At 48.1% G+C, this 9,426-nt stretch overlaps 1 protein-coding gene across 1 annotated transcript; it reads right to left on the reverse strand.

The window, feature by feature from the left end:
- Positions 1-1,052: 1,052 nt before the first annotated feature.
- Positions 1,053-7,510, reverse strand: SERTAD4 (SERTA domain containing 4). Its single transcript, XM_074579518.1, has 4 exons — positions 7,172-7,510; positions 6,654-6,834; positions 6,091-6,206; positions 1,053-2,938 (listed from the first exon to the last, which is right to left on the reverse strand). The coding sequence occupies exons 2-4, from the start codon at positions 6,817-6,819 to the stop codon at positions 2,183-2,185; spliced, it is 1,038 nt and encodes a 345-aa protein (XP_074435619.1). The 5' UTR covers positions 6,820-6,834; positions 7,172-7,510; the 3' UTR covers positions 1,053-2,182.
- Between the last annotated feature and the right edge of the window lie 1,916 nt (positions 7,511-9,426).

Below are 9,426 nucleotides of genomic sequence, written 5' to 3' on the forward strand. Positions count from 1 at the left end.
AAATTTCACTTTACTACAACAACACATTAGTATACAAGCATCTAATATTTAAGCTTAAAACATCAAGTGTTTATCAAATATTGGAAAAGAGCAGACATTACTAGACTATCTGGGTATAACACAAGAAAAATCAGTTTTTTTAAAAAATTGGTCCTTGTGGACAAATGTCTAAATGATGATCCTACTCATACACTGTATGAATGAGATCTATATTTAATATTATTATTATTATTAATAAAAAAAGTTTCTGTCTTGGAGAAATAAGGTGGGATTTATACTCTCTTTGTCGTCCTTCACAATGATAACGTTTATAAACTTGTCAGTTCCAACTCAGCTGACCACACAAAGGTTATCATTGATTTACGTCCTAGATACTCTCTTTGTGGTCACTTTTGCTGGCAGGGGGAAGCTTTTTCCTGCGACCGCTGGACTTAGTCACAAAACCCGTTCAGTTTGGAAATGTGACTGCGGGGTGTGGATGCTACTCAAATTACCCATGGTCCAGGAGGACCCAGGCTAAACCCGTGAAACCCAGAGCAGGAGGTCTCTGACCCGGGGCGGTGTGCCCCCCGGGGACCCTCATGCCCTGCACCAAGCTGGCCGTTTCCCCAGCACAGAGGTGCTTGTCCTTTGGACAAGAACCAAGCGGAGAACCAAGCGGAGAAGATGTCACTTGGATGTACAGTGCTGTGGGAACAAGCATCTATTATGAGTCAGCCGTGGCTTGGATGTGGCTATTTCGCCGAGCGTACCCTGCCAGTTGTTATGAGGACTGTGGGAACTAATTAATTTGGTGGATCTGAGACTCACAATACTCTTAGTCCAACCCTGACTAATATCTTCTGGGCATTTTAAGCAGCACACTTTTGCAAACAACCTACCTAGGAGATGACTAAATGTTGTCCTTAGCCACTGAAATCTCAGCTCATTTCTCCAAAATGTTCTTTTTTAAAATTAAACCCCTTACATTCATTCAGATAAAATCATGTTTATCGCCACATTATCAATTAACATTGTGCTTTTTGCTTTCTTTTCTTGTCTTTTTTAAATCAACAGCAAAAGTCATAGAAAAATTCCCGCATGCTTTTGCAATCTAAAAGAGAAAAATTATGCAAAACAGAATAAAGTATAAAACATGCCACTGGTTCATGAACTTCATTATACGAAGAAGGAAAAAAAAGAGCCCCAGCAACAGACAGTTGCCATAGAAACACTCAAGCATCGAATGCTTGTTTACAAGAGACATCTCTCTATTGTTTCTTAAATCCCTTCCTAAGGATGGCAAATCAAAAAGCAATTGAGCATCAAAAAGGAAGAACAGAGATGTTTGAATAGGAAGTTGAACTCAGTACTTCAAAGGTTAAAGGTTTTTAATAATATTGATCCAACCTGTGGTTGTGGGTTTTTTTCTCTGTTTAGGTTAAATCCCTGCTGTATCACTGATTTATACTTAATTTTCACGCTGGCAAAAATTAAGACAAAAAGTAAGGCACCAAAAAAAAACCTGCCCTGTATAACAACAAGCCTCATTAGTTATTACAGCCGAGGTGAAAACGTGCAAGTACTTGAGCTGCATGTTGTGTTTCTGATTAAGATCCCATAAACAGGTTATTTCTTTATGCTACGTCCTATTTTGTCAGTTGAACAAGATGCTGAATCCAGGAATTCATGAGTATCAGTATAAAATGTAGGGATATGGTTTATTCCCAGTCCGGGAAGACAGTCCTTTGTCAGAACAAACACTGAGTTACAAGGAGTGCATCACCCTTGCTGGTAGCATCGATTTGTTTACCAGACTTCTAATTCCTCGGTAAACATAATGGAGGTTCTTCTTAATTAATGGCAGACTTCTTGGGGGCGGGGATATATAAAACGATGTGTTTTCCCCATCTGGCTGATTGGTAATTTCAGTAACGAAAGCTACACCATAGCTGTACAGACTATGGTGCTAAGCAGTAACGCAACGGCGTTCTTTATGAAGTCTCCATATTTATAAATAGGCCGCTGATGCAGATGATAGAGACGCTTAACACAATCTGCTCTCCAGTCATTTAAAACTACACGTAACGTTTGTGGCATGATTGTTATCATTTGTAGAAAACTATAAAAAATCCATTCAAAATAAAAATTTGACAGACAAACGAACATGCTGCGCATGCTTCAACAGAGCAAGAAAGATGCCTCATATTTTACTTCCTTTGCTGCAGCACATTTTATTACTTGGTAAAGACTCCTTTTTCCTTAAGGATTTTTTCCAAGATTCACTTATGTTGCTCTTGTCATTACATCCAGTCTCAAAACAGTCGTAAAATTTGCCTTTACATTCGAGAGCGTGGGTGCCTCTTACAGGTTCACAGTTTAGGGCGACGCTCTCTCGCTCAGGTTCGTTACCTCCTTTCTCATCATTAAATTTTGCCTTTTCCTGATTACCGTGAGACCTGGCATTAGTGATGAACATTTCGTTAGCAGGTATCTGGTCATCGCTCCTGTAAGAAGGGGCACTGCCAATGTCATAATCCACCTGCTGGGAACAGCTTGGCATAGAAATGGGGGAGGAGGAGGAGCAGGAGGAGGAGGAAGAGGAGGAGGAAGTATTTTCTGTATTAGCATTAACAGAGTAAGGTAGATTTAAATAGTGACTGCCACACTCTTGATAGAAGCAGCACGTGTGGAGCTTCTCGTACTCCTCCTTTGCCATCCGAAGGCGTTTTCTGTATGGACAGTCCTGAGGCACAAACCACTCTTGTGGCGACGCGCCACTGAAGGAACAGGTGGAGAAGCACCAGTTGTTCTGCATGATGATTTCTCCATGGATCCTCTTCATTAGGTTGTTGATGAGGACGGATCTCCGCAGGTAGACTTCAGGATCGTCAATGAATTTCAGCTTTTCCAAAGACATGTAAAGAATATGGGCCCGCTCCTCAAACACGGAGATTGTCTGAAAATGCAAAAGACAGAAGATATGGAACTGAAGGCAATCGGTTTCGTTCCAGGCAAGGAGAAAAAAAAAACCGAAGCAAAGTATTCCCCCTCTGCCACTACTTTCCACATTCTCTTTCTGAGGCACCTAAAACTGGCTTTTCATTTTGCACACCCATGTAGCTGGGAACCTGCTTTTTCTCGGCCACAAAATTCACCCGGGGTTTAGGAGGTAAGCAGCTGAGTGTTACACTACGGAGGCAATCGCAGGGCACGGATCCAGGATGGGAGAGCGAAATCCAGATGCACACATCTGGCTCTTTATTTGCATTTGGGTTTAAAACATAAAATTGTTGTGCAGTTTAGCTCCAGCGAAGGCTGGGGGCTTTTTGATGTCAGTGGACCCGATTCCATCCCCTGTGGGGCTTCTACAAAGCTCTGAAGCCAAGCAAAGGTTCCCCTCCTGCAGCCTGAAGGTCTGCAAGACGCAGCCAGCAGCCATCGCCTCACGCAGCAAGTGTCGGAGCATTTAATCCACTGCCAGTGGAAGAGGCCCTCCAGCAAGGAGGCCTCCATTTGCCAAGCTCCCTTATTCTGCTCTTGCGTACAGAAGTGCATGCAGGGAGAAACCCATCTCAAAGCATCGCAGCATCTGGAGAGCAGCTGTTGGCCTGCAAACTACACCCTGCGCTCTACGGGACCGGTGGGAACGCGGATAGGCAGGGACAAGGTCAGGAAATGGAGAGAGGATAGGGATTTGCAGAAATCCTGGCTGGGCGCCCACAGATTTGTTCTCCCTTCCATGGTCCTTCCAGGACTCCCTTTCTCAGCACTGGCAGCATGAACAGGTTACTGCCCCCGGGAGGCCCCGGATTCTGCGCTGTAATCGCTACCCTGGGAATCAAAATCAGAGAGGGGCAACGCATGCTACTGTAAGCACTATTAACTAATTTTCATTTTTAGTAAGAATTTGGTTTGCGTAGGAGGAGAGCAGCACAGCACAAAGAGAGACTGCTCTAAATCCCCCCCATCTGTGGCTTGATCATTCTTCCCTTTCCCACATGGTTACAGCATTTTTGCAGAGTGGAAGTCGTAGCTATGAGGACTGAAAGAGCATAAAGCACAGCTGCTTTTCACATCCATTCAGCTCTCCTCAGCCCTCTAGCTCTTTCCACAGCCCAGTCCTGTCTGCAGGGCTTAGAAGAAGCGCGGTGCCGCGTGAAAAAAAAAAAAAAGGCCGTGTTTTCATGTGAGTTCACAGCTGAAGCTCTTCTTTGTTAGAGAGAGTAATTTTCTATAATAAATGACTCATTTTAAATTATCTTAAGCCTATAGGTTAATTTGTGTCCTTTATACCTGCCGCAGCAATAGTCAGCAAACCCAAAAACACCTGGAGCAAACCAGTAAGCCTTGAACCTTGATCGTCCTGGAGATACGTCCTGGAGAGCCACCAGTAGGAACAAGTTGTCAAAGGCTTTCTACTACAAATGTTTGCCGACGGCCCTGGAGAGGGGCTCTGGGCCCTACCGTCATACCCTTTACAGGACAAGGAATCTCAGAACATAACTCACGCTTTACTGGGCAGTGGAGGCATAAAAATGTGTAGAAAATTCAAAGAAACTGGGTTGGCATCCTCCCTCCCCCAGAGCTCAGTGCTACAAACTACAAAACGCATTAGTGCTGAACAGAAGAAACTGGTGACCCAGGGTTTTTGACATGATACACTTCTACGAGAGCACAAAATAATGTCTGGGACAGGTCTATCTTACCAATACCTCTACAACTGGGTTTTCTGCTGTTAGAAAGGGATAAGCAACCATTCCTCCTCTTTGCGAGGGAAACAATCACTCCACAAAAATCCAACAATCTAGCCAAAAAAAAAACTGGCTGAAATCAGAGAGTAACGTGACGTGGGAGACACGCTCACTAACCAGAGCACATTTTTCAACACCCTCGGTGCTATTTATTCATTGCTCTGGCAGCAGACTGGACACCTTCGGGAATTAATGGTGAGGCAGTTTTTCACCTTCCCGGTCAGGTACTTACTTCCAGCCAACACTATTTGTAGCTGAAAATTCCTTCGGCTACTCTAAGGTCCTTGGGAAGCGAGCTCGGCGTTACCGCTCACTTCTCCTCTGTAGAAATCCCTGCAGGGAAACAGGGTCCCAACTGGGCAGACCTCCCTGCCCAGTGCCCCTGGGAGGGACGAGGCACTCGGTTCTCCTCGCATCTCAGAAGGCTGCCTCTGTGGTGCAGGTAAAGATAACGTAGAAACTCGCTCCACATCTTGATCTCTTTTAGCGTGCTGTCTCTGGTGGTACTATTGCCTCCCGTTAGCTGTGCTTTGATCAGATGGCATTGTGTCTTCTCTGTCGCCAACAGTACCTGGGTAGCACTGGACTGCCATGGGCCAGGTATGATCCAGCAAGGTAAGGATGGTGTCTCAAGGCACGAGCTATCCTTAAGCACATCACTCCAGGCATGCAATTCCCTACAGGACCCAGCCCTTAATGAACGGGAGCACAAAATCTCTCATAAAAAAAAAAAGATTTCAATTTGTGTATTCACTGGCCTGGGAAATGTTTGCTCTAATCGCTCCCCTTGACAGCTTTCATTAAAAAAAAAAAAATATTCTTTCATTTACTAATCTGTTCTTTTGGAGTTATTAGCTTTTTAATAAACAGGATTAAATACTGAAGGAGCTTGTACTTGCTTTCCAAATCATTCTGTTTTTCTAGAGGATCTGTAACCTGTTTGGGGTACATGGAACCTATTACTATTTTCTCCCCTGGAAAAAGTTTTGAATGAAGTGGGGAATCATGGGCCCATTTAATTTATGTTCTTCATTTCTGCTGTTCAAATGCTGTTATGTAGCTGTTTCTGTAAGCATGATATAAACTAGCTAAGAACAAAATAATCTGGAAAAAAAAAAGTTATTCTCAGCCTTTCCATTTACAGTTGTTATAAATGAAGAAACGCCTTTGCTTCTTAAGCAATTCGATGACAATGAAACAATAAATGTGAACAAGCGACAACTATTTGTTTCTGAGCAAACAGCTGGATCATTCTCCTAATTTCAGCAGAGTATTTCAGCCTCCTGGAAATGGGTCAATCGAGTGTTACTAAGCATCTGAAACTCGGAGTAAAAATAATGACTATTAGAAAACATACTTTATGTGTACAGCTGCTGAGCGGCGGATGAAAATCCTCTTCTTCCACATATTTCCTTTTAAAGTATGTGATCTTGGATGTTGTTACAGGATTTGAAATTCCCCTGTAATGTGATCCTGTGGGTAATAAATCAGATACGACAAATGACATGCGGTTTGCCGGAGGTTCTCCAAACAAAATACTTTTCATTTCCCCTTCGCGCTACAGGAGGACTCCGACGCATATTTTTTCCCGGATCGACGCGCAGCCATCGGGAACAAACCCTCACCTGACTAACGCCTCGCCTGCCGGCAGCGCCGGCCCGGCCAGCCCGGGGCTCACCGACCGGCCCCGGGACGCTCGCCTCGGGGAAAACTTTCCCTCCCAGCCGGGGGAGCCGGCGGCCGCTTTCCCCACCGCCCCCCGGGGACGAGCCGGGAGAAGCCACCCCCGCGCACCTGCGGCCGCGCCGCGCTCGCCCCTGGGCGACCCACCCCCGCTTGCCCCCAGCAAGCCGGCCGAGCCTCCCTCGGCGGACAAACCAAGCTCCGTCCCGCCGCCGCGGGGCCGGGCGCGGTGCCTACCTGCGGCGGGGGGCCCGGGAGCCGGCGGGGGCGGCGGCGGCGGGGCGGCGGCGGCGGGGCGGCCGCAGCAGGGCGGCTGCCAGAGGCCGCGGTAGGCGGCGAGGTCGGCGGCTGCCTCGGCGGCGATGGGGCGGCCCAGCCGCTGCATGGGCAGCACCAGGGTCATCGCGGGCGCCGGCACCTGGAAGCGAAGCAGCGCGGTGAGCGCCCGGCACCCCGCCGCCCCCGGCACCTCGCCCCCCGCCCGCGCCGCCCCCCAGCACTCACACCTCTAGGCACACCTATATAAAATAGATACGCACGTATAGCTGACATAGACACGCGATATTATTATTTATTTTTTTTTTTTACGTCTTATGGCAGGAAAAAGACCGGAGCGCTCGCCCACAAAGGGCGCGGGGTCTCCGCCACCGGGAGTTTGTGAGAGCCCCCCCCGCCACCGCCACCGCCCCCCGAACCCGCCGCCGCCCCGGCCCCGCTCCCGCCGCCACCCCCCGTCCCTGTCCCCGCTCACACACCGGCACGGATCCGCTCACTCGCTTCCCATGTTCTCCCGGCGGCGTTGGCACGACGCGCTCGGCACCGGCGGGTGCGGGAGCCGGTGTGTGTGTGGTGTGTAGCGTGTGTGTGGGGGGTGTGTGTGTGCGTGTGTGTGTGCGTGTGTGTGTGCGGTGTGTATGTGCGAGAGAGAGCGCGCCCGGCAGCCGGGGATCGCGTTTCTTTCTTCTTTCTTCCCTCCCAAACGAAACAAGACAGCGGAGACTTAGGTAGTTGTTTCCACTAGCCCCGATCGGACTGAACTGGATCTGCCTCCAGTCAAAACACTGCGAGACTAAGACAGAAAATTGGCTCCGGTTTCAAGCCGTGAGTTGCAGTCCCACCGGAGCCAAGCACAACATCGGCGGAGCGGGCGGAATATTAAGCAGGAGCGGGGACTCCAGGGCCAGCGCCAGGCTGCGAGCTGCCTCCTGCCGCGACAGCAGGCGGGAGGGGAGGGGAGGGGAGGGGAGGGGAAGGGAAAGGGAGGGGAGGGAGCAAACTTTCTGCGAGGGGCAAGGGATGAGTTCATAGTCACCTACTTCTTGGCAGAGGAGCGCGGAACAATGCGCCCAGACGCGGCCCAGCCCCTCCCTCGCCTTCCTCCTCCTCCTCCTCCTCCTCCTCTCTCTGAGAAAGCGGGACGTAGTTTCCCCTCGCCCGGAGGAAGACGAGGGCCCGAGCGAGCAGCGAGAAGGAGGGGCCGCAGGTGGGCAGGTGGAATTTCAGCAATTGTTTGTCTTAGCAGCTGAGCGCTGGCTAACAAGAGGAAAAAATAGACCGCAGCAGAAGAGGGAGGAAAAATAAATCATTCACATCTGCCAGTTGTTTTCTTAAATCCTGGAAGAATGCACAAGGCTGCTACTTTATTAAGAAATGGGCTTCCAGCATGCGTGAACTCTCTGTTCCTCGGATGGATGCATGCGTGGGTCTGCCCTCCGCTCCTCAACGGGGCAGAAAATGAGAGGCGAAGGGGAAATCCCCGAGCCCTAGCAAATCCTTGTTTGCCCTCGTAAAGGCCACCAGACCTTTACAAGGTGCCTAAATGATTGATACTGAAGGGTGCCTAAACCCCTTCCTCACAATTAATTTACTCATCGCGCACTGCGTACGGCCCTCAGTCATCTTCTTGCAGTAGCCCGTTAATGCCATCTTGCTTTTCCTGGGCACAGAAACACTGACCCAGGGAGTGGCAAGCCACCAGACTGGCCCATTGGAAGCTATCCCTGACACCGCCAGTATATATTATTTATTCCTCACAGCTTTTGTTACCAGCTGAGTACCAACGCATGGAAAGACTGGTCAAAACAACAAGTGGGTCAGTCTGCTGACCTAAGAGCAGGGCCAAAAAGTGGCCCAAGAACCAGCTAAAAAGTCATATATTTTGTGGCTGAAAAGATTACGCCATCGTTAGAAAGCACCCACGGACTCTTCTCATTAATCTGCACTGAGGAATCACTCACAGGGAGACATCAATCTTCTCATGTTGGCATGATGTCAACACTCAGTGTTTGTCCTTAGAGAATAAGGGTTGGAAGAAACTCACTGCTGCTTTGGAAAAGTCAGGATTTCTTTGCACGTAATGAATTCAGCATCTCTTTGTGGAATTTTTTTATGAGAAACGGAGATTTTGACTGTGCTTTTTTTTTTTTTTTTTTTACATATTTCATCAGCAATAGGTCTTTCTATGCTTAAGCAGAAACACACAGGAAGGAAGGGAGGGAGGAAGGAAGGAAGGAAAGAAGGAAGTGTCGGGATGCCGTCTGCACAGCGCTGCTGATTTATCTTGACAAACCGAGTTCTCTGGACAGCCAGTAAAGTAAATGAACTGCTTCTGCTATTTACAACATGGAAAATTAATAGAGGCAGGCCAGTTAACTTCTATAAACAGCTACTGTCCGTGCGCATTCTCCATGTTTCCAAACTGTGTAAAAACAAAGCATAAATAATAGAGCTTCCCTAAGATTAAAATAAATAAATAAATCAGAAAGCCAAAGCCTCAAACCAAGCTTGTAGGTCTCAGCATGCGTTACAAAGCTGTATGGGTGGCACTCAGCTACAAAATAAGCCCCATTTAGTAGCGAAGGAATTGCTTCAGCACGCAGAAGCTGAGAACCAGGCTTTTAGAAGGGCTTGTGACTCCGGGCGCGCTATTTGTTCCCATTTGGTTTTTCAGAAGCACTGACTTCCAGCTGCTGCAAATGAGTGGGAAGGGAGCTGCGAGTACTCAGCACAT

This window comes from Larus michahellis, chromosome 3 (assembly GCF_964199755.1).
Source record: "Larus michahellis chromosome 3, bLarMic1.1, whole genome shotgun sequence".
Classification (NCBI taxonomy): domain Eukaryota; kingdom Metazoa; phylum Chordata; class Aves; order Charadriiformes; family Laridae; genus Larus; species Larus michahellis.

Bases quoted from the DNA above. Each gene is read 5' to 3' on its own strand.
- SERTAD4 (XM_074579518.1), bottom strand. From the start codon at position 6,819: ATGACCCTGGTGCTGCCCATGCAGCGGCTGGGCCGCCCCATCGCCGCC. The intron at 6,207-6,653 runs GTAGGCACCGCG...TATTACCCACAG, and splicing joins TCCCGGGCCCCCCGCCGCAG to GATCACATTACAGGGGAATT. The intron at 2,939-6,090 runs GTATGTTTTCTA...TTGCATTTTCAG, and splicing joins TCAGCAGCTGTACACATAAA to ACAATCTCCGTGTTTGAGGA.